General features: G+C 41.9%; 1 protein-coding gene across 1 annotated transcript; it reads left to right on the plus strand.

Annotated features, from left to right (window-relative positions):
• Window positions 1-337: 337 nt before the first annotated feature.
• Window positions 338-17,839, plus strand: COQ2 (coenzyme Q2, polyprenyltransferase). The gene is made up of 7 exons (XM_083367540.1): window positions 338-606; window positions 3,186-3,352; window positions 5,757-5,878; window positions 11,326-11,411; window positions 13,932-14,065; window positions 16,313-16,501; window positions 17,496-17,839. The coding sequence occupies exons 1-7, from the start codon at window positions 342-344 to the stop codon at window positions 17,643-17,645; spliced, it is 1,113 nt and encodes a 370-aa protein (XP_083223666.1). The 5' UTR covers window positions 338-341; the 3' UTR covers window positions 17,646-17,839.
• Window positions 17,840-25,394: the final 7,555 nt, after the last annotated feature.

A 25,394-nucleotide genomic window follows, 5' to 3' on the forward strand; every position in this document is an offset into this window, starting at 1 on the left:
GAGCTGAAGAAGTCTTCAAAGAGAAAACAAACAAACAAACCAGAAAGTCCGGTTGCCTCGTGGAAAAGCACCTTCGAGACGCTCTCTCCTAATCGGCACGTTCCCTCCGCCTCGCTTCTCAGCCTCCTCGCAAGCCGGAGAACGCATTTGCGCCAAACTCTCCCAGCGCAGCAGAACCCGAAGGCGGCGCGGAGCCGGAGCTCAAGGGTGCGCCTTTCTTCTCGTCTCTCTAGGGCAGGTCCTAACATCAGGAACCGACGCTTCCGATTGGCTCTCGCTGGAGGAAACTCCCCCGGTGACGTCACGGCAGGGTGTGGGAGGGGGGAGAATCCGGGCCCGCCATGGGGTTCGCGCGTCTGCTCGGCCGGGCAGCCCGGCCGCTTTGCTATTTCAAAGCCCCTTTGCCCGGCCCGGGAGGGGCGGGGTTGCTTTGCCCCGCGGCCGCGCTCCGGACCGTGTCGGGCCCCACTTCGAGCTGGGAGCCGCCGCGGCCCCCGGGTTCGAGGACCAGCCTGGCCGGGACGCTTTCCTCGGCGGCTTTGGTGCAAAAAGCTCCGCTGTGGCTCCAGCCTTACCTCCGTCTCATGCGGCTGGATAAACCCATTGGTGAGTTTGCCTGCAGGGGTGGAGCGAAGCATCCCTCCTCTTTTTCCTTGAGAATGAGAAGAGGAGAAAAAGGAAGCCGCTTGGGTGTATTTGGAGTAAACCGGATTAGATTGGGGGTTTAGTCGCTAACAACAACAACAATAATTGGAAGGGACCTTGAAGATCTTCTAGTTCAACCCCCTGCTCAGGCAGGACACCTGGTATAGGGCCTATCCCATTTCAGACAAATGGCTGTCCAGTGTCTTCTTAAAAACTTCCAGTGTTGGAGCATTCACAACTTCTGGAGGCAAGTCGTTCCACTGATTAATAGAATAGAATGAATAGAATAGAATAGAATAGAATAGAATAGAATAGAATAGAATAGAATAGAATAGAAGAATAGAATAGAATAGAATAGAATAGAATAGAATAGAATAGAAAATTATTAGGAATAGAGTAGAATAGAATAGAATTAGAATAGAATAGAATAATAACTTTATTGTCACTGAATGTACACTAATCGGCATACATTAAAATGAAATTTCTCACTGTCAGGATGTTTCTCCTTAGTTCTAGGTTGCTTCTCTCCTTGTTTAGTTTCCATCTGTTGCTTCTTGTCCTGCATTCAGGTGCTTTGGAGAATAGCTTGACTCCCTCTTCTTTGTGGCAACCCCGGTCCCACCACCGATGATTTCCTATCCCCTGCACAGCCCAGATATGAACCAAATGCGGATTTACTTGGCGCGTAGGACAGCAGAGGTAGTCCTTGATTTACAACCATTCGTTTAGTGAGTGTTCAAAATCACAATAGCACTGAAAAAAGTGTTTTCACATTTAACAAATTGTTGCAGCCTCCCCATGGTCATGGTCACGGTCAAGTCACTCAGAAGCTGGCATGTGTTTATGACGGTCGCACAGTCCTGGGATGGGATCCCCATTTGTAATCTACCCAGCCATCTTCGAACAAACAAGTTAGTGAGGGGAAGATTTTAAGATTTGCTTAATGACCACATGATTCACTGAACAATGGCTGGGATTCATTTAACAACTGTGGCCAAAAAAGGGGTTGTAAAATGGGGCAAAACTCTCTTTGACAAGTGCCTTATTTAGCAACAGAAATTTGGGGCTCAGTTGTGGTTGTAAATTGAGGACTATCTGTATATCGCGTGGTTTATTTTTTTAAAAAAAATTATTAGAATTTTTCCACACAATAAAAATATAGAAAATAAAAAATAAAAGTATCAAAAAAATTAAAGAAAAAAAGTAGAAAAAAAGAAAGCCACACTCAACTCTTGCTAATAAGTGAGATTTTTTATATTAATCCTTCCTTCTGTGTCCCTCTCTCATGCAAACGGCCATAAAGGCGGGCAGGTTGCTGAATCAGAATTTTACGTCCAGGTCAAAAGTAGCTTTTGTGGGGGGCATCATAACTTTCAATGGTTGCTAAGCAACCAGGCATAAATTGAGGGCTATATGTAGTTCCATAATCCCTCAGTATTAACAGCAATGGCTGAACCTCACAGCAAAAAACAGCTTTAGGGCACTACCCTCAGTTTAAAATAATTAAACCAAGAGAAATACAGGTTTGTTCTTAAACTTTCAGAGACTCCAAAGCTCAGAAGTGTGGTATTAGTCTGAGAAAGCCTGGAAACAATAGAAATGTGATAGAAAATAAGTTTTCTGTGATGATTTTATTTCATTTTTCTAATGCTTGTGGTATGTCCCTAATGTATAATTATGAAATATTTCTGAAAATGTAACCACATCAAGTAAGGAAACTTTAATCTCTTGCAACTGGATAGATGAAGCTTTGGATATTGAAAATATCTCATTCCCAGTGTTTTGTTTTGGTATTTCTTTGATTTATCTGGAGATTATATTTATTGTAGGCCTGTTACTGAAGTTGTATGACTTAATTTGGCCTCCAGAGGGAGTAAAATACTGTAATTGTCAAACTAACAGCTGATAGATAAATCCTGAACAATTTTTCTGGACCTGCTGGCACTTTTCTCTTTACCTATGTTAGTCTTCTCAAATGAAGCATCCACTCTATTGTGTTTCACAGTGAGATTGGTATAACGTTTTTCTCCATAGGAAAAATGCCATTAAAAAAAAGGTGAAAAGAATATTGAAGAATTAAACTAGCTTAAGACTTAGACGTGGTGGCTCAGTGAGTTAGGACGCTGAGCTTGTCGATCAGAAGGTCGGCAGTTTGGCGGGTCGAATCCCGAGTGCCGCATAGCAGAGTGAGCGCCTGTTACTCGTCCCAGCTTCTGCCAACCTAGCAGTTCAAAAGCACGTAAAAATGCAAGTAGAAAAATAGGGACCACTGTGGTGGGAAGGTAACAGCGTTCCGTGCGCCTTTGGCGTCCAGTCATGCCAGCCACATGACCACGGAGACGTCCTCGGACAAGCGCTGGGTATTCGGCTTTGAAACGGAGATGAGCACCGGCCCCTAGAGTCGGAAATGACTAGCACGCATGTGCGGTGGAACCTTTACCTTTACCTAAGACTTAGACTAAGGAGCTGGTTAAATGCATTCATTGGTATAAATTCTGCATCTCTTTTTCTCTGTTCCTTGTCTGACTTTTTATTTTTAGGGATTTGGCTGGTGTATCTTCCCTGTACCTGGAGTATATCCTTGGCAGCTGAACCAGGCTGTTGGCCATCCTGGGATCTGCTGTTACTTTTTGGTGCTGGCTCAGTTCTGATGCGTGGTGCTGGCTGCATTATAAATGACATGTGGGACGTGGACTATGATAAAAAGGTAGAAAAGATTCAGAGCTCATCCTATTTGCTAAGTAAATGATCGTTATAGAGTAAGTAAGTTCCTGTTCTTCCTCCCTCTTTCCCTCTCTAGAAATTCTCAAAGAGGTAAAAGTCTAGTAGCTAAGGCACTAGAGGCCACATAGTGAGAGATTTGGGGTTCAAGTCCCACACCAACTAAGTGACTTTGAGCCAATCACGAGGAGACTGTGAGTTCTAATCCTGCCTTAATTAAGCATGAAAGCTGGTTGGGTGACTGAGCCAATCACGAGGAGACTGTGAGTTCTAGTCCTGCCTTAATTAAGCATGAAAGCTGGTTGGGTGACTTTGTGCCAATCACCGGGAGACTGTGAGTTCTAGCCCCACCTTAATCATGAAAGCCAGCTGACTGGGCCACTCACTTTAACTCAGTCCAACCTTCCTCACAGAGTTGTAGGCAAAACAGGAGGAAGAAGTTTGTTGGTTATGTTCGTCACCTTGCGCTGCCAGTATTTGTACAACTAATAAGGGAAGGATGTAAATAAATTGAAGTATCTATAGTCACATCAGAGGCTTGAATAACCTTTGCCTTGAATAACCTTCCAATGCCAGCTACAGCTCTATTTTTAAGTGTCTATACAGTATCATTAAGGGACGCGGTGGCTCAGTGGGTTAGGACGCTGAGCTTGTCGATCAGAAGGTCGGCAGTTTGGCGGGTCGAATCCCAAGTGCCGCATAACAGAGTAAGCGCCTGTTACTCGTCCCAGCTTCTGCCAACCTAGCAGTTCGAAAGCATGTAAAAAGGCAAGTAGAGAAATAGGGACCGCTACGGTGGGAAGGTAACAGCATTCTGTGCGCCTTTGGCGTCTAATTATGCCGGCCACATGACCACGGAGACATCCTCGGACAAGCGCTGGCTCTTCGGCTTTGAAATGGAGATGAGCACCGGCCCCTAGAGTTGGAAACGACTAGCACGCATGTGCGGGGGAACCTTTACAGTATCATTAAGGTTGCTAAAGAAAAAATGCCTAGAATTTAACATCTCTCCGACATCTTTACATTGATTTACTCCAGCCCTGAATCCTTGTCTTTAAAGGTTCATTTTGAATGTTGAAATATATGATACAGCTAAAAAAATCTTGCAAATGGAAGCTTAGGTCTCTTATTTTATCACTTTCTCCCAACCTTTAAATATCTAGAGTGAAGAAACAACTCTGATCTAAAGTGTCCATGCCAGATCAAATTTCCAGCATCCTGTTCTTGGAAAAGATAATAGTCCTGGGTGGAAATTCACAAACAGTCATAAGTGTTCTTGCACTCTGTGTTTCCAAGCAATTAGCATCTGTATTTCTGGACACCTATAATCATCCTGACTCAATAGATAATTTGTTTATTTCACTTCTGATAGTTGCTGTCTTCAGGAGAAACTATATTGGTTTATTTAACTTGTTGTTTATTTAATAAACCATAGTTAAATAAAGCTTACATAGTTTCTCCTGAAGTCATCTAAAAACATATTTGAAATTTAAGCGATGTGAGTTAGAAAGATATAAAGACACAGTATCCTTCTATCATATTGGTTCAGCTTAACTTTGGTGAAAACAACCAAGGTTCAAAAACCATGATTTATCATTTTCTCTGGGTTTGGGCGTCACACAAGTTGTAGCTTTTTTGAAATAACAACATGTATTTGAATTATTTCCAATAACTGTATAGAATGAAAAAGGTAAAGGTGAAAATAGAAGCTTGATCCATATAATATGCTGTTTTGCAAAAACATTTTAACCATTTACTCACAATACAACGCCACAATGTTCTTTGTGTGCTTTGGATTATCTGAGTGTAAGCATACCTCGCATTATACACAAATTACATCACTGTAGGATTGCTCAGCTAACCATGGTTTTAAATATCCTAGTTTAAAATATTTAAATAGTCCATTTCCTGAGGAGAAAGAACACCATACACTCAAAAGCCAGGAAAAAAACATTACTGTAAATATGAAGGACCCTATAATGCTAGCTGCCAAAATGTATACCAAAAATTGGGTTTGTCTTATCTGCAAGTCTATACAATAATACTTTTTTAAAGTATTTAAACCCATATACCATACATGCTAGTATACAAACATAACCACAGATAAGCCCAACCCTTGAATTTTTAACCAAAATACTATGAAAAATGTATAAGTATAAGCCAGTTCTGAAAATGAAAACATACACATTTTCAAGAGTCAGCTTATCTGCAGGTGGCATATTTTTCACAGTATTTTAGTTAAAAATGTGAAAGCTGACTTATCTGCAGATGGGTTTTATAGGAGAGCATGTACTGTATGCATGAGCTATAGAATGAGTTGATCCTATAACTGGTAGATGTGCATGGTCAGTGATGGAATGCAGCCTCTGAAATAATTATTTTCATTTTAGGTGGTGAGAACTGCAAATCGGCCGCTGGCAGCTGGAGAGCTAACACATTTTCAAGCCCTTGTTTTTCTTGGTTCACAGCTTAGCTTGGCTTTGTGGGTCTTGCTATGTTTAAATTATTACAGGTAAGTTAATTATTTATTTATTTATTTATTTATTTATTTATTTATTTATTTATTCGGTTTATATACCGCCCTACTCCCAAAGGACTCAGGGCGGTTTACAAGGCAAAATTTAAAAACAATCCAATATAAAATTTAAATTAAATTAAATTAAGTCTAGCCGCAAAAATTAAAATCACAATTTGAAAACATTAAACCCCTCAGTCCAGACCAGATAGCTCAAAGAGCCAGGTTTTTAGGTCCCGGCGAAATGAACGAAGGTCGGGGGCAGTCCGGAGTTCCGTTGGCAGTTGATTCCATAGGGCAGGCGCGCCCACAGAGAACGCCGTCCCCCTGGGGATCGCCCGTCGGCAATCCTTGACCGGTGGTACCCTGAGGAGGCCCTCCCTGTGGGAGCGCACAGGACGATGGGAAATTGACGCTGGCAGCAGGTGCTCCCTTAGATAATCCGGCCCCATGCCATTTAGGGCTTTATAGGTCATCACCAGCACCTTGAATCTCACCCGGAGGGCAACTGGAAGCCAATGCAGCTCGCGGAGAAGAAGTGTTACATGAGAGTATCAGGAGACTCCCATCACAACTCGCGCGGCTGCATTCTGCACCAGCTGAAGCCTCCGAGTGGTCCTCAGGGACAGCCCCATGTAGAGAGCATTGCCGGGAGGTCACTAGCGCATGGGTGACTGTGCATAGGGCATCTCGGTCCAGATAGGGCCGTAACTGGCGCACCAGGCGAACCTGGGCAAAAGCCCCCCTGGCCACGGCTCCTATATGATCTTCCAAACTGAGCCGTGAATCCAGGAGGACGCCCAAGTTGCGGGCCCTATCAACGGGGGGTAACACCTCACCCCCCATAGTTAACGATGGAAAAGATTGGTTAGTCTGAGATGCCGGTATGCACAGCCACTCAGTCTTGGCAGGATTGAGACCAAGCCTGTTTCTCCCCATCCAAACCCGGACCGCCTCCAGGCAACGGGACATCATGTCGAGGGCATCACTGGGTTGGTTCGGGGTGGAAAGAAAAAGCTGGGTATCATCAGCATACTGATGATACCCTACCCCGAAACCACGAATGAGCTCACCCAGCGGCTTCATATAGATGTTGAACAAGAGGGGAGAGAGGACCGACCCCTGAGGAACTCCACAAACGAGAGGCCTCAGGGCGGACCTCTGCCCTCCTGTCAACACCGACTGCGAGCGGCCCAGGAGGTAGGAGGAGAACCACTGTAAAACAGTGCCGCCCACTCCCAATCCCCTGAGACGCCGCAGTAGGATACCATGGTCGATGGTATCAAAAGCCGCTGAGAGGTCTAATAGGACTAGGACAGAGGAACAACCCCTGTCCCGAGCCTGGCAGAGATCATTTACCAGCGCAACCAATGCCATCTCCGTGCTGTACCCGGTCCTGAAGCCCGATTGGTATGGGTCCAGATAATCAGTTTCCTCCAGGAACAAAGGGAGCTGAAGTGCCACCACGCTCTCAACCACCTTTGCAAGAAAGCAAAGGTTGGAGACCGGACGATAGTTGTTCAAAATAGCCGGGTCCAGGGCAGGCTTCTTGAGGAGGGGCCTCACCACCGCCTCCTTCAAGGTGGCAGGGAAGGTACCCTCCCTCAAAGAAGCAGTTATTACTGCCTGGAACCAGCCTCGTGTCTCCTCCCGGGCTGCATATACCAGCCAGGAGGGGCACGGGTCCAATAAACACGTGGCGGAACTCAGTCTCCTCATGATCCTGTCCACCTCATCTGGGGTCACAGGATCGAATTCACTCCAGGTAACATTCTCTAGATTCCTCAGTCTCTGCCCAGTCAGAATCCAAACCGGCTCAAATCTGAGCGATTTTGTCCGTCAGATGATGGCTAAACTCCTCGGCTCGCCCCTGCAAGGGCTCCTCCTTCACCTCCTGATTAAGGAGGGAGCGAGTCACCCTAAACAGGGCGGCCGGGTGGTTATCTGCGGACGCGATAAGGGCAGCGAAGTAATTAGACTTCGCTGTCCTCATCGCCGCGAGATAAGACCTCGTAAAGGTTCTTAACTGCAACCGGTCAGACTCAGACCGGCTGGATCTCCAACAGCTCTCTAGACCTCGTCTCCGACGCTTCATCTCCCGGATCTCCACAGAAAACCATGGAGCCCACTGGGATCTGCGCCGGGTCAGGGGTCGCAAGGGTACAACACGGTCGAGCGCCTCGGTGGCAGCCCTTTCCCAGGCATCCACCAAGGCGTCGGCCGGGCTGTGAGTGAGGGGGATAGGTATAGACCCAAGCGCCGTCTGGAACCATTCCGGATCCATTAGGCGCCTGGGGCGGAACCACCTGGTCGGTTCCACAGCCCAGCAGCGGGGGGTGGCATAGTGGAAGACCAACCGCAGGAAAGAGTTGATTGCATAGAACAGGGGTAGGCAACCTTGGCTCTTTTATGACTTGTGGATTTCAACTCCCAGAATTCCTGAGCCAGCCGTGCTAAGGGGAAAGGGAGAGTTTCCAAGCTGAGCCATGCTGGCTCAGGAATTCTGGGAACTGAAGTCCACAAGTCATAAAAGAGCCAAGGTTGCCTACCCCTGGCATAGGCCATTGATGACTATAGGGGCCTTAATTATGGTGTGTGTGTGTTTTTTGGAAAAGGTTGGGCTTTATCTTTTTCTATTTGACTGAAAGTCAGCACTGCTCTTGAGAATGTAGATTTTGAGTCAGCACAAGAGGATATTTGAGTTCTATCAGCTGGAAAGCAAATTATATTCACAACAGATGCCATCAGTTGTGACATCTTTCTGGATTACAGAAGTGCCCTAGCGGCGTTGAGGTCTCAGCAGCATCTTACAGTTTTGTTACTACAGGTAGTCCTCTATTTACGTTCACCAGTTGAGCCCAGCATTTCTATTGCTAAGCAAGACAGTAGTTAAGTGAATGTTGCCCCACTTTGTGACCTTTCTTGCCTTGGCTGTTAAGCAAATCCCTGCAGTTGCGTTAAAGTTAGTAACACGGTTGTTAAGTGAATCTGGCTTCCCCGTTGACTCTGCTTGTCAAAAGGTAATCACATGACCCTGGAACCTTCAGCCGTCATAAATACGAACCGGTTGCCAAGCATCCAGATTTTCATCACATGACCATGGGGAATGTTGCAAGAGTTGTAAGTGTGAAAAATGGTCATAAGTCGCTTTTCAGTGCCATTGTAACTTTGAGTTGTCACTAAATGAATAAGTCGAGGACCACCTGTATTAGTGAGCTGTTGCAGGGTAGATAAAGAATCTCAGTAGGCCACGAGATATTTGAGATCTATAAACTGACCTCTTCTTCAGTAGCCTTCTAGAAGTTAAAGCACTTCTAGGCAGTGTTCAATGGATAGCCACCTCCATTTTGCTTTTATCTTTGTTAGTTTACTGTACAGTTTCTTCCATCTTTTATTCTTTCATTGTAATGGTAGAAGAGAAAGACCTTTAAAAAAAGAGGGGAAGCAATGTTGCGTAGGGAACAGTCAGATACGAGAAGGTACAGCCCATAGTTGCATCACAGACAGCCAAAAAATCTCAGAAGAATCTCTTCCTAACCTCTCAGGCTGTAAAGGGAAACAGTGGGAGATTTGTACTTTCAGACTTGCAAGTCTAAAATAGCACTTAGACTTCTATACCACTTTGTAGTGCTTTACAGCAGGGCTTTTCAACCAGTGGTATGGGTACCACCTGTGGTACATTGGCACCTGGCAGGTGGTACCCGAGCATCTTAGAAAAGTGGTAGTGGGGGAGGGGAATGAGCTGAACTGGTGGCAGCACCGCACAAGCCTGAGCAAGAGATGGCTGGAGCTGCAGGGCTCAGCGGAAGCGCCAGGATCAGCACCAGGCTGCAGCTGGAGCTCGGCGTTGATCCTGGCACTTCTGCTGAGGCCAGAAGAAGCGCCGATCAGCTGGAATGTTGCAGCATCTCATTTCATTTCATTTCATTTATTATATTTGTATACCGCCCTTCTCCCGAAGGACTCAGGGCGGTGAACAGGGCACATAAAAATACAGAATACAAAAATTAAAAAAGAATTAAATAAGAGCCCGAGCTAAAAACAGTAGAGTAATAAAAATCCCCAATAAAAACCCCAGCACATCCCCCATCAGGCCAGGCCGGCTTGCTCAAATAGGTAGGTCTTCAGGCCACGTCAGAAGGAGCGAAGGTCAGGTGCCATCCGGAGCTCAACCGGCAGCTGATTCCATAAAGCCGGGGCGCCCACAGAGAAGGCCCTCCCCCTGGGGGCCACCAGCCGACATTCTCTGACCGGTGGCACCCTGAGGAGGCCCTCTCTGTGGGAACGCACAGGGCGGAGGGAAGTTGATGCCGGCAGCAGGTGATCCCCGAGGTACTCCGTACCCATGCCATGTAGGGCCTTGAAAACCATTACCAAAACCTTGAACCTCCAGGGTCTTGTGATTTACATTCAGATGCTTGGGAACTGATTCATATTTATGACAGTCACAATGTCCTAGGGTCATGTGAAGTGACCAAAACCTGCCGCAACCACCCAGCAGAGGGGGGGGGATAAAAACCAAACACCCTCCACCCCACCCCCGCTGCCAATCCTCAACAGAAATGGTTACAACAATGAAAACCTCGGACAGGAGGAAGAGCGCCGCCGGGCAGGCAGGCAGGTGTCTTGCTCGGCTGTGGCTTGGGGGGCACTTTTTACAGTGCCATTATAACTTTGAACAGTCACTAAGCGAACTGTTGTAAGTCGAGGACTACCTGTACTTTATCACTTTCCCTTTTTTTTCAAGTTTTTTTTAAAAATTCCATTTATATCCCGCCCTTCTCCGAAGACTCAGGGCGGCTTACTAGGTGACTGGTGGTACTTGGATGTTGCCATATGCACTGAGTAAAGACGTAAAGTAGAAGAAAAATGTTTCTGTTGAATGGTCAGCAAAAAAGCTAAATATGAGTAATCTATCCATTGGATTGATAGAAGTAAGTCTGTAAATAAATGTGTAAGTTTCATATTTTAGTAAGTGGTTTGTTTATGTGCTGTTCCTAAGAAAGTTAGTTCTATTCACAAAAATTCATTTACCATCTTAGTACCATCTTAGAGAACTCCAGAATGACTCAAGGTGACACCATGGTCTTCATGAATGAATGAATGAATGAGCAGGGATTTCACATTGATGGATCTGCCCAAGGAGATGTGAAGGGTACTTAATACCTATCCTGCTTCCATATTTGTTGCAAAATATGTCCTTTTCTTCTATCTCTTATAGCAGGAGTCTTCAAACTTGGCCCTTTTATGACTTGTGGACTTCAACTTCCAGAATTCCTTCAGCCAGCATGCCTGGCTGAGGAATTCTGGGAGTTGAAGTCCACAAGTCATAAAAGGGCCAAGTTTGAAGAACTCACATCTTATAGGCTACAGTAAGACATTAGGAAATATTGTATTGGAAGAAAGCAGTATATTTTTAATTTAAACTTTTCAATTTTTCACAGCATTATTTTAGGAGCTTCTTCTTTATTTCTTGTGGTGACTTATCCACTTATGAAGAGAATAACTTACTGGCCACAGTTATATTTAGGTAAGTTCAGCAATTTCCATTTTGTGTGACTGGGGTATACTGACTTAAGGTGGTTTGCTGAGAAAGTATCCATCTTTCCATCCATACATTCTTACTGAATTTTGAGTGTTTGCTCAGAAACTATTGATTTGATTTGAATGACCACCTGTCTTAAAACACCACTGTATGCAGCTCAGAAGACAAATTTGCATGAATTGAATTAACATGAGAAGTGATTTGTCATTCTTTCCTCCTCGAAGGCTACATAAGAGTTAAAAAAAAATTATTCTTGGACTATTGGCTACTTCCAAAACATTTTTATGCTGTCATATAAAGAGCCAGCTTGGTCAAGTGGTTAAAGCACCAGCCTAAAAGCCAGGACACAGTGAGTTCTAGTTCTGCTGTAGGCATGAAAACTAACTGAGTGACTTTGGGCCAATCACTACGAGACCGAGAGTTCTAGTTCCACCTTAGGCATGAATTTCTACTGGGTGACTTTGCATCTCTCTCTCTCTCTCTCTCTCTCTCTCTCTCTCTCTCTCTCTCTCTCTCTCTCTCTCTCTCTCTCTCTCTCTCTCTCAGTGAAGATATGAGGAGAAAAAAGTACTGTGTCTGTTCACTGCCTTGACTTATTTATAAAAAAGAATAAAGGTGGGATAAAAATCTAATAAGTAAATAAATAAATAAAAACAGTAGGCTGTGCCAGGCATTCTCCGGACTGCCCCCGACCTGTGCTCGTTTCGCCGGGACCTGAAAACCTGGCTTTTTGATCTATCTGGCCTGGACTGAGGGGGGTTTTAGTTTTAAATTTTAACATTGTTTTACTGTTGGGCTATTATTAATTTAATTCTTTTTAATTCTATTTTTATCTTAATTTATATTGTCTTTTAAATATTGCCCTGTAAACCGCCTTGCGTCCTTCGGGAATAGGACGGTATAGAAAACTAATTAAATAAAAAAAAATTTAAAAAAATAAATTCACAGGACGTGTCTTGCAGAGAGCATTTGGATGAATGAGACATGTCTTTTTGAAGCGGTAAGGCAACGTGTCCTCACATAATTTAGGCAGCTGCTTCTGTAGCTGCTCCCTACTGCATCTGCATGAGCAGCTATCACATACAGAAGCAACGCAGAGCTGAGAAGAAATTTCCTGATGGTTAGAACAATTAATCAGTGGAATGACTTGCCTCCAGAAGTGGTGAATGTTCCAACATTGGAAGTTTTTAAGAAGAGATCGGACAACCATTTGTCTGAAATGGTATAGGGTTTCCTGCTTGTCTCTTCCATCCTTTTCTATTCTGTTCTGTTCTGTTCTGTTCCGTTCCTATTCTGTTCTGTTTTGCTCTGTTCTGTTCCTTTTCTTTTCTATCCTATCCTATTCTACTTCTACTTCTACTTCCACTTCCACTTCCACTATTTCTATTTCTATTTCTATTTCTATTTCTATTTCTATTTCTTTCTATTTCTATTGGAAAGCAAGCCTCCCATCTCTTTGCAGTAGTGGATGGAAGACAGAAGTTGGCTGACTGTCTTCATAACAGTGTTTTGGCCAGAATGCTTTGCTGCCTTTTTTCACCCAAAGGCAGGACAAGAATCAACGGATGGAAACTAATCAAGGAGAGAAGCAACCTAGAACTAAGGAGAAACTTCCTGACAGTTAGAACAATTAATCAGTGAAACAACCTGCCTCCAGAAGCCGTGAATGCTCCAACACTGAAAGTTTTTAAGAAGAGACTGGACAGCCATTTGTGCAAAATGGTATAGGGTTTCCTGCCTGAGCAGGGGGTTGGACTAGATGACCTCCAAGGTCCCTTCCAACTTTATTATTATTATTATTATTATTATTATTATTATTATTATTATTATTATTATTATTATTATTATTATTATTACTTCTTCTCTTCAAGTCGCTGGTCAAGAGAAGTGGAATGAAAACAATTTACCTTCTGCCATGAGTCAGGCTTAGTGATGGGAGGGTCAGTACTGTACTTTGTCTATTGGAAATTACTTCCTCATTAAGTTGGACTGACTCATTTTCCTCAACAGGATGAAAGAAAATAATGCACCCTTGCATAAAATTGCAGCCTAATGTATATTCTTAATACTTCGTAAATTATGCACCTAGGAGTGCTTGAAAAATGGAAAACTCTGCTTCTTGGCTAAAGAATATTGAGTAAGCACTCGCCTAATCTTATTGATGTATAGGTAGTCCTCAACGTATCACCGTAATTGAGCCTGGGATTAATGAGCAAGGGGCGTTTGGGAGTTGTTGGAATTTTGAATCTGAGTTATAAGTAGCCCTGGGGAGGTCTGTTGTATCTTCAAAAGGTTGCTAAGCAACCAGTCACAAGTTGAGGACTACCTCTATTTGAAATCCACATCTCTACTTTGCATTAAGATGGGTGGTTATGAGATGAAAAGACTGAAACGGATATTAGAATTTGTTGAGGAATTCTGGGAGTTGAGCCTCGTTGGTGTGTGTGTGTTAGCGTGTATGTTAGCCAAAGATTCTTATGACTTGTTCTTCCTTATTTCCTTTAGGCTTGGTCTTCAATTGGGGAGCCTTACTTGGCTGGTCTGCGGTCCACGGTTCTTGCAGTTGGTCTGTTTGCTTACCCCTGTATTTGTCCAGTGTCTGTTGGACTTTGCTTTATGATACTATTTATGCACATCAGGTGACTCTTTCCCATTTGTTAATATAAAAGATGTTGAAATGAAAGAGTGCAGTTAAATTAGGTTGCTATGGCAATCTTGTTCCCGTCGAACTGGAAACACGGGCATTTGGATGGTAATCAATGCATGTTTGCAGCTGCTTTTGTTTGTTTTGGTTGGCATTGATGCCAGGAGCTACGCTAGTAGTCAAGGACTCCACCTGGACATTGGATGAACTTTGGGGTTGATTCCTGTTGATGTGCGGGAGAGATCTCATGTATGGCTCCTTCTTTATGGGATACCTAGGAGTCAGTTCTTTCTCCTGTCCTGTTTAACATCTACATGAAGCCGCTGGGCGAATGATGCAAAGATTTTCAGATGAGGTATCATCAATATGCTGACGATACCAGCTTTGTATCTCCACCCCGGGCCGCCTGCATGATGTTGTACATGCCCTGGCCTGGTGCCTGGAGGCTGCAAGGGTCTGGATAGGGTGCGATGACCTTCAGCTCAACCCAAACATATTTATAATATACACAGACTCTTATGTGATACTTTATCTCATGAGGATAAATAAAAGATGAATTAACTCCCTTAAGGACCAATATTTTACCAGAAATAATATTTAACAAAGATGAAAAGCACAGGCAGAAGTACAAGCCAAACTTCTTGTTTCTTTTCTGTCTTTTGCCTAACACAGTTTATACCGCAAAAGATGTATAGCGTTGTCTGCGGATAGCTGAGTTGTCTCTTGAGGTCATAAATACCGGATCTCACACCCTTGGGGTTAAGAAAGTAAGAACAGAAATTTGGAAAGCAAGACTTCTTGTGTAATAATATTTCCTAAGCAATCAACTGTAAATATAAACTGAACTATTTAATATTAATAAATGTAGTAATGGTGCCTTGGTATTCAAAGCCAATAGTATTACAGATAAGGCTATTTAGGCAATGCATCCCCTTTTGATTTTACTTTCTTCTCACCTTTTAAGCCTAAAAGTGCACTAAATGGTTATTCTGAATGCAAAAATGCACCAAAAATCCAATTTTGATACTGCAGAGGTGTTGTGACCTTGCAAGAGCATTTGTGAGCGGTCCTTGGCGCTCTCTGAGTTGGGTTGTTTTCTTGCAGACATTTCATTACCCAAACTATCCACTGCGATAATCAAGTTCGCAGATGATACAACTGTGGTGGGTCTTATTACAGGTGGGGATGAGACAGCATATAGGGCGGAGGTACAAAAACTATCCATATGGTGTAGTAACAACAACTTGCACCTAAACATCGGCAATACGAAAGAGATGGTGTTAGACTTCCGGAGAAAAAAGGAGGAACCTGCCCCACTTTACATCGAGGAGGACTGTGTGGAGAGAGTTTCCTCGTTTAAATTTCTGGGAGTCTACCTCTGCGAAGATCTGACCTGGAAAGTTAACACAACCCAGGTGGCTAGAAAGGCCCAACAGAGGCTTCACTTTCTTAGGGTCTTGTGGAAGAACAGGCTAGAACAACGGCTAATGACCCTCTTTTACCGGTCTACTATAGAGAACGTCCTCTCGTATGGTATTGTGGTTTGGTATGCTGGTCTGACAGCCGCGGACAGGAAAGTATTGCAGAGGGTAGTGAGCAAAGCACAAGACATTGTGGGCTGTCCCCTGACACCACTGGATGACATAGCCAGGGCTGGTTGCCTTGGAAGAGTGAGGAAAATTCTCAGGGATGACTCACACCCTGGACGGTATCTCTTTACTCTCCTACCATCGGGTAGGAGATATAGGAGTATAGCCAGCCGTACCAACAGGCTGAAAAACAGCTTTTATCCATGGGCTGTTAGGCTCTTGAACGGGAAATAATCTTATGCAGAATTGACTTGGGAGGCCGGTGTGTGGTGTAGTTGGTTCACATGGTGTAGTAAGATGGAGGGTTTGTGTGTTGTGTGTTGGGGGGAGGGAGCACGGGGGGAGGCTCAGCTAATCTCAATGTACGCATGTTGTACTTTGACAATAAAGGTTCATTACTATTATTATTATTACTAGATAACATCATCAGTCTAGGACTAGCACTGATGACGTTATATAGTTTGGGGGAAAAACATCTGCAAGAAAACAAGTGAGCTCAGAGAGCACCAAGGACGCCTCATTTCAACCCAGAGCTAAAATATTATCCTTTGTTGGTAAGAGCATGAGTTACACTAGAAATAAAGCCATCTTAAACTGCCTTTGTAGTTGGTGGTTTCGTTTTATTAACAACTTTACAACTTTTTTTGTTTTAGGATAAAAAAGATGATCTTGCCATTGGTGTGAAATCTACAGCGCTCCTCTTTGGGGAAAAGACAAAATACTGGCTCTCTGGCTTCAGTTGCACAATGCTGGGTGGACTAACACTGGCAGGAATCAATTGTGGTCAGACCTTCCCATACTATGCAGCCCTGGCAACTGCAGCCATCTGTTGCGGAAACCAGGTTAGATAAGTTTAATGTTGATTGAAGCTTGTGCTGCATTTCCAGGCGGCAGAGCAAGGTTCAACAGTGGAATGGAGGGATAGACGAAGCAAGAGCAAAGGGCCCAGCTGAAGGAAGAGGAAAAGGAATTCACAGAACCATAGAGTCATATAGGCTAGAATGGTCTTTGGAGGTCTTCTAGTTCAACTCCCTACTTGAGGCAAGAGTCCTGATATCATCCCAGACTAAGGGCTATCCAATAAAGCTAGTGCTTTAATGGTCGTCTGAGATAAAAGAGGATTAGAAGACCTGACAGATTCTAAAATTTGGATAGGGGCAGTATTGATTAGGGACGCGGTAGCTCAGTGGGTTAGGACACTGAGCTTGTCGATCAGAAGGTCGGCAGTTTGGCGGGTCGAATCCCGAGTGCCGCGTAGCAGAGTGAGCGCCTGTTACTCGTCCCAGCTTCTGCCAACCTAGCAGTTCGAAAGCACATAAGAATGCAAGTAGAAAAATAGGGACCACTACGGTGGGAAGGTAACAGCGTTCCGTGCGCCTTTGGCGTCTAGTCATGCCGGCCACATGACCACGGAGACATCCTTGGACAAGCGCTGGCTCTTTGGCTTTGAGACGGAGATGAGCACCGGCCCCTAGAGTTGGAAACGACTAGCACGCATGTGCTGGGGAACCTTTACAGTATCATTAAGGTTGCTAAACAAAAAATGCCTAGAATTTAACATCTCTCCAACATCTTTACATTGATTTACTCCAGCCCTGAATCCTTGTTTTTAAAGGTTCATTTTGAATGTTGAAATATATGATACAGCGTTCCGTGCGCCTCTGGCGTCTAGTCATGCTGGCCACATGACCACGGAGACGTCCTCGGACAAGCGCTGGCTCTTCGGCTTTGAAACAGAGATGAGCACCGGCCCCTAGAGTCGGAAACGACTAGCATGCATGTGCGAGGGAACCTTTACCTTTTAGTATTGATTAATCATTTTGGTCTCTTTTCCAGATATTCCATTTGGACATTAACAATCCTAAAGACTGCTGGGACAAGTTTTCTTCAAACCGCAATCTAGGGATTTTGCTTCTTGCAGGAATTATACTTGGAAACTTAAGGAAAGAAAAAGAAGAAAGCAGAGATGCATTAAGTAACAGCTAGTGCAGAAGAAAAGAATGCTATTTCACCAATAAAAAGGAATGAGAACTTTTTTTTAAATCCTCCCCTTTATATTTAACAGACATGGTGCTTTATATTAAAATTCTAGAATGGTGGCAGATCTGATTGTCTGGTTTTGAACATACTCTTAAGTATCTTGGCAGCAATTCTGAATAAATTGAGATTTCTCTGTCAAATGTTGAGATTAATTCTGCAAAGCTACATCTGAAGTTTTCCACTGTAAAATTATAAAATTGTGGGGGCATTAAACAGGTAAAACTAAGTAAAAAAAATCAGTTTTCCAACATTAAAATCGTACTACTGTGTAGTCAAAACTCTTTAGAAGTGTAAACAATAACATGACTGGTTTTATAGTATTGTCATTTATGACATTTGAGAGTTCTATATTCATATACCAATGATTTTAAGACTATAACTATTGGATAGAAGAGACATCTATGAAATTATAGGTCATATTAATTTGATAATTAATATGCACAATTAATATGCACAGCCTGAATATGCACAATTAGTGTGTGTGCAAAAGTGCTTGTTTTAATGCTTTTAGTTTCATCCAAATAATTTTTCAAAACTTGTACAGGTTTTAATCTATTGAAGGTCCATGAATTGCTAACACAAACTATGGTTTTTGTTTTTAAACCATATTAGCATGTTTTGCAAACTCAACTAATTATGATTTTGCTTGTCAGAAGCTGGGTGGGAAGGTCACAAATGGAGATCACATGATCTCGGCATGCTGCAACCATTGTAAATACATGCCAGTTGCCAAGCACCTCAATTTCAATCATGGGATTGTAGGATGCTATAATGCAAGGACTGGTTGTGAGTAACTTTTTTTCAGTGCTGTTGTAACTTGGAATGGTCGCTAAATAAATGGCTATAAATCAGTGAATTGAAAGGGGTGAATGCAAAAATATGTTGCTGGTCCAGTTTATACACCCCACTAAATCCTGTTTGTTTGATATGACAGTCATAATTAGTTGAGCTTTTAAGCGAAGCATGCAGTCATTCAGAAAATCTGGGAAGCTGGATTCATTTAAGGACTACATGCTTCACTTAAAAATTGCAGTGATTTGCTTAACTGGTGAAATAGGTCATAAAATTGGGCACAACTCATTTAACAACTGCCTTGCTTAGCAATGGAAATGGTCTCAATTGTGGTCAAGTTGAGGACCAGCTGTTAATGACATTGAAAAATAGGTTTTTTTCCTTGATAAAGGAATAAACTTGCCAAACATCTGGCTACAAAGGGGTTTTTGTTCTATTCTATTCTATTCTATTCTATTCTTCTGTTATCATTATTCTATTATTATTCTATTCTATTATCATTATTCTGTTCTGTTCTGTTCTATTCTATTATCATCTACCCGCTTCCCTCTTTCTTGGCTCTTGACCCCCACACTGGGCAGCTACATTTAATTATGGACAATGGCTTTTAAATATAGGTAGTCTGCAACTTAAAACTGTAATTGACTCTAGAATTATGGTCATAAGTCGCGCTGGTTATTAAGTGAGTCATCATGTGACTGCACTCAACGTTATGAACTTATTTGCAGCAGTTCTAAAGTGAATCCATTGTCTGCAATGGGCTTTTTTTTTTTTGTTTTCGTTTTGCTGGAAACCAGAAGTAAAAGTCAGTTCCTGACAAAAAGCATCATAATTTGCATTCACATGACCATGGGACACTGTAAACAGCCATCAGTACAGGCCAGTTGCCAAGCATCATAGTTTTTAAGCCAGGTTGTAAGTAGCCCTGGGGAGGTTTGTTGTAATTTTGAATGGTCATAAGTCGAGGACTACCTGTAAGCTGGATTCCAATCGCAAGTTTAAATCATAGCCTGAAATTAATTGCAAAATCCTGTTTCATCAGAATCCATTATTGTTAATTTCAAATTTGGGCATTATAGAAGTCAGTTGTAGTAGCTGGTTTGATTGCTCACCCAGAGAGAAGCAAAGGGTTTCTCATCCATATGCTTATTACATTGGTTTGGGTAACAGGAAGAAGCTGAATTTGTATTTTTTATAGTTAGTTTTCTCTCTACTTTTCTGCACTGCCCCTGGAGTGAGGGAGTCTCTGGCAATCATGAGCATGCTATTACTCTGAATTATTTGCTTCTTTAGGGTTTAAATTAAAAGCTCAGAATTAAAAAAAACTGAGCAGCTAATTCCATGTTATCTTCAACTTCTAGGAGAGGATCAAGTTACAAAAAAGATAAAAGCTGCTGCTGCTGCTTTTAATTTTTGTAATTTGATCCTCTCCCCAGGCCATATGTAAAACTACTGTAAATACTTCAGACATTCTTAAGTGTCTCCAGATAATTACAAGAGCCTTGGTGGAGCAGTGGGCTAATGCCTCCTTAAGTAACAGCAGCTGCCTGCAATTAGTGCAGGTTCGAGTCCCACCAGGCTCAAGGTTGACTCAGCCTTCCATCCTTCCGAGGTAGGTAAAATGAGGACCCAGATTGTTGGGGGCAATTAAGCTGACTTTGTAATAATGCCGCTTGGGGGGTGTATGAAAGCCCTAATAAGCAGGCATATACATATAGAATGAAGGCTATTGCTAAGCACATTTGATTTGTGCTTAGATTGTAAGCCGCCCTGAGTCTTCGGAGAAGGGCGGGATATAAATGGGATTAATAATAATTATGAATATATATTTGTAATGCCTAAATAATATACAACTTAATTAATAAAATGTAAATAATATACAAATTAATTAATTTCAGACACCACATAGGAGTCGCCTATGTGTGAGCTGGGCAGCTATATAAATGCATTTAATAAATCAACATTAAAAAAAACAAGTGGCTTAACATTTTATACCTTAGTGACAAAACATGACTGGCAAATTTTCCAGTAGCCAAAACCAGCAAAGTACAGCAGCCATCGAAAGGTTTTGTTTGTGCGATTTTGCATTCAAAAAAGCTGTCTTAAGTAAGCCTTTCCCCCCACCCACCCACAAAGAATAACTGCCTATCCCTCCAGTCACAAAACTATGCAGCCTAACAAGAGTAGTGTGAATTGCACAATTATTCATAGAAATAATATCTCTGTGAGGTGTGGCAGTACACTTTTAAGAGTAACCCTGAGGTAATTTCTGTGATATTAATTTCATTGAGGGTTTTTCCCCCCCAATTCTTTGTTGAGCTTTAATGATGTCCTCTGATAAATATGATGCCCTGCCTTTGATTCAGCTGACGCAGAGAATAAAAACACTTAATGCTTGCTAATTTTGTCTTTCTGTGCTTGTTTCACTTGGATTATTTGCCAAGCCCTGCTTTGAATGGGTGAAGCTGATGGTGAATTCCCTGCCTTTTACAACTGCCCTCCTGTCACATGCTCTGTGCAAAAAAAACCCCAACAAACAATAAACACAGCGTGACAAAGTAGTACCAACCCAGAACAGAATGCCTTTCTGTAGAGTGTGGCTTTTCAAATTTATTTTTTTGGCTTTTTGTTATTTAAAATCCTTTAATACATATTTAAACCTGTTCTTGTTTTCTCAGTATCCTTTTAACCACTAAAGGCAATGGCATTCTGAAATCTCAACATATTAGAATAAGCGAATAACAGAGCTGGAAGGGACCTTAGAGGTCTTCTAGTCCAACCCCCTGCTCAGGCAGGAAACCCTATACCATTTCAGACAAATGGTTGTCCAATCTCTTCTTAAAAACCTCCAGTGTTGGAGCACCCACAACTTCTGGAAGCAAGTTGTTCCACTGATTAATTGTTCTAACTTAGGAAATATCAATGGGGTGGACCAGTGACACCATTAAATGGTGTAGCTCAGTGCATATCTTTGGAGTATCCATAGTTTCATAACTCATCTCCTGTGTCTGTATCCTGATGGCATCAGATTTGAGAAAATCGGCAGCTTATGTATCATCACTTCATTCAAAAGTAAATTTTATATATAGCCTACGAATAAATATGTTGCCCTTCAAAATTGAGTCAATTGGGGTTTTTTAGAGTAAGATTTGTTAAGTGAGTTTTGCGCCATTTTACGACCTTTCTTGACACACTTGTAGTTGTTAAGTGAATCTGGTGAATTGACTTTGTCAGAAGTTCACAAAAGCTGATCACGTCACTCTGGGACACTGAATTTTGATTGCAAGACCGAGGGGATACTGCAATGGTCCTAAGTGTGAAAAACAGTCACTCATGCGCTTGTGATTTCTCGTCTAGACTACTGTAATGCTCTCTACATGGGGCTGCCCTTGAAGTCCACTCGGAGACTCCAACTGGTGCAGAATGCAGCCGCGCGAGTTGTGCTGGGAGCTTCCCGATACTCCCATGCTACACCTTTGATCTGCGAGCTGCATTGGCTGCCGGTTGCTCTCCGGGTGAGGTTCAAGGTGTTAGTGATGACTTACAAAGCCCTACATGGCATGGGTCCGGATTACCTACGGCAACACCTGCGGCCGGCGTCAACTTCCCTCTGCCCAGTGCGCTCCCACAGAGAGGGCCTCCTCAGGGTGCCTCCGATCAAGGAATGTCGATTGGTGGCCCCCAGGGGGAGGGCGTTCTCTGTGGGCGCACCAGACCTTTGGAACCGCTTGCCGGTTGAGCTCCGAACGGCCCCCGACCTTCGCTCCTTTCGGCGCGATCTCAAAACTTTTTTTTTGAACAAGCTGGCCTGGTCTGATGGGTTGGGGCTGGGTTTTATAATCGGTTTTAACTTTTAATATGTATTAATTTATTACGGGCATTGTAGTTTAATTACTTTTTAATTTTTGTATCCTGGTTTTTATTATGTATTGCCCTGTTCACCGCCCTGAGTCCTTCGGGAGAAGGGCGGTATACAAATTAAATTATTAAATTAAATTAAATTAAATCACTTTTTTCCAGTACCACTGTAAGTTTGAACGGTCACTAAATGAACTGTTGTAATTCAAGGACTACCGGTATCATCTTTTCCTCAAGAGTTCTTAATGGATTAACGTTTGGCTTTCCATTTTATACTTATGACAATACAAAGAACGTCAATGGAGATTCTCAGTCATCCAGGTCACGGTTGTCCCAAAGGTGCTTTTTCAAAAGGCAACTAGACTTTGTTTTTCCTTGTAGACATTTCGCTTCTGATCCAAGAAGCTTCTTCAATTCATAACGCTGAAGCTTCTTGAATGAGAAGTAAAATTCTTCAAGGAAAAAATGAAGTCCAGTTGCCTCCGAAAAAGCACCTTTCGGACCTTATGAAGAATATTCATTGAGAAAAAGTGATTGGCCAGTAAGTTCATGGCTAAGGCTGGAGCTCAGCTTTGGTGTCCACACTTCCAGTCTAACAGCTTAGCTTCAGCAGCATGCAGATATAATATTTGGTGAGCTTGGAAAAAAAACATGAGCAGGAAATGTAGGAAGCAGCATGCGCCTTCCCTGTGGAACCAGCTGCCTGCGGAGCTTAGGACTGCCCCCACCCTCTGTTCTTTCCGCCGGGACCTGAAGACCTGGCTCTTCAAGCTCTCTGGCCCAGGCTGAGAATATTTTTAATCTTAATTTTAACTGGGTTTTAATTTTCTCAGGGTTCTATTTAATCTCTTTTAATTTGTTTTAACGTTTGTATTGACTGTTTTTTAAATGCCCTGTAAACCGCCCTGAGTCCTTCGGCAAAGGGCGGTATATAAATCTAAATAAAATAAAATAAAATAAATAAAATAATCAATGGTCACAACATTTTTACCAAGCCCATCCAGATTATCAAATGGGACATGTTTGAAGGAGGGATTGTGTTTGTCCTGCCTAAGTAGTCATTTAACAATTACAATTCAGTCGTTTCTTTTCTTCCTATCAGAAGCTGTTTTCTTGCAGAAAGGAAGTTGAACCATCTCAACAGTTCCACTCTGGGGGTTTGAAGATGGGGCCGTAAGATATCTATAATGCAGATAGTCCTCGACTTATGACCATAATGGAGCCTACCCATTGATGGCCCCAAGTCAAGATGCTTATAAAGCAGGTCATTACATGACTGCACCAATTTTACATTTTTTTGCGATGGGTCATTAAGCCAAACTGGCAGTTGTTAAGCAAATGCAGTGGTCATTAAGCAAACCCGTGGCTCACTATGGGGCATTTTTTTTGCAAAAAAGATCACAAGAAAATGCTGGTTTGGGGCAAAAAAAAAAATCTAAATTGCAGTCATGCGACCATGGGAAGCTGCAGTCGTAAATTCAGACCTGTTATCAATCGCCCAAAATATAGTCATCAAGGGATGGCCATCAGCATTTATATATATAAATGACATATAATATATATATATATATATATATATATATATATATATATATATATATATATATATATATATATATATATATATATATATATATATATATATATATATATATATATATATATATATATATATATATATATATATATATATTATATGTCAAATGTTAACTATTTAGATTACCTTGCTAGGCTCCAAACATGGGGCAAATCTTTATTTCCTGTTTTCAGCCTTATCTCAAAGGCCATCGAACAGGCTGTAGCCACACCGGACAGTTCATATATTTGTGTAAATTACTAAATTTATTTTAAATTTAAATTAAATTTAAATTAATTACTTAATTCTTTGTTAGTAATTTACACACACACACACACACACACACACACACACACACACACACATATTGAGGGTGATTTGTAATAAGAACTGACTACCCATTTGCCTTTGGTTTATATATCTTCTAAAGTTTACACAAGTGGAATGGACTTAAGCGTAAGTTTATCTTAAAACTGAGTGCTGGAAAACATTCAAAGGCAGTTTGCAATAAATATTTTAAAAAATGTGTTTAGTGATATCAGATCTTTGTCATTATGGCTGAACTTTTCAAAAGACAATTTACTTTGAAAGTGGAATATTTCTTTTAGACCATAAATTGATTTTTCATGTTAAATATTGGTCCCTGTTAACTATTTTTTTTATTAATATGCTATACAGATGACAGGCTAACAATTTATAAATAGATTTAGTAGTTGAGTAATTTAAAATTCTTTTGGCCTGTTTTGCAAGTGATGGGAAATTAGTATTGTCATATTATATTAATCAGTTTTCAAGTAGGAAGGATGTTATGAATATGTGTGTAAGAAATTCTATTGTAGCATTACAGCTGCCATCTTGATTTCTTTGACCAAACCCTGCGGAGATCCACTCCTCATTCTACAAGAACAATAATACAAGAACAATAAAGCCTCATTTACTAATGACTTTCGTGTCATTAGTAAGGGAGCTGTAGAGATGCAATATAGCAAAGCTGACCCATATTTTTAAGTCAGCTGCTGAGAACATGTAGACTATATTTCTTCAGGAAGGGAGTATTACAGTTTAGTTTTGTGTACTTCTATTCTTATTTGAGGACATTTAAAAACAGATTAATTGTACCAATGTATTTTAATGTTAAATTTATCAGATTAAATTAATTTAAAGTTAGATTCCGCCCCGCAATAGCAGAACTGCAGGATAAATGTCTCTAAATATGGGAGCACATTATTGCTGGTGTGTAATACCGTAGTGAATGTGACACCATTCTATTTTTGTCATTATGCAAGAGAGAATCAACATCTAATTTACTATTTTGTCATGCAGGACTAATGACTGTTTTTGTGCATTATCAGGTTAAGATCAATTAAAGTAACCATCAATTATCTTCCCAAATATAAGCAGCATTTCATGATTTAGCATCACATCAAAGGATCTTTGCCTCTTTCATGTGCAGGTGACATGTTGGTTAG

The sequence above is a fragment of the Vipera ursinii genome (assembly GCF_947247035.1).
Source record: "Vipera ursinii genome assembly, chromosome: 7".
NCBI classification, from domain to species: Eukaryota; Metazoa; Chordata; class Lepidosauria; order Squamata; family Viperidae; genus Vipera; species Vipera ursinii.

What these genes read in the sequence shown, in the direction of transcription:
- COQ2 (XM_083367540.1), top strand. Translation starts at nt 342, where the DNA reads ATGGGGTTCGCGCGTCTGCTCGGCCGGGCAGCCCGGCCGCTTTGCTAT. An exon ending in CTATGTTTAAATTATTACAG is followed by an intron (nt 5,879 to 11,325) that starts GTAAGTTAATTA and finishes AATTTTTCACAG; the next exon opens with CATTATTTTAGGAGCTTCTT. An exon ending in CTGGCCACAGTTATATTTAG is followed by an intron (nt 11,412 to 13,931) that starts GTAAGTTCAGCA and finishes TATTTCCTTTAG; the next exon opens with GCTTGGTCTTCAATTGGGGA.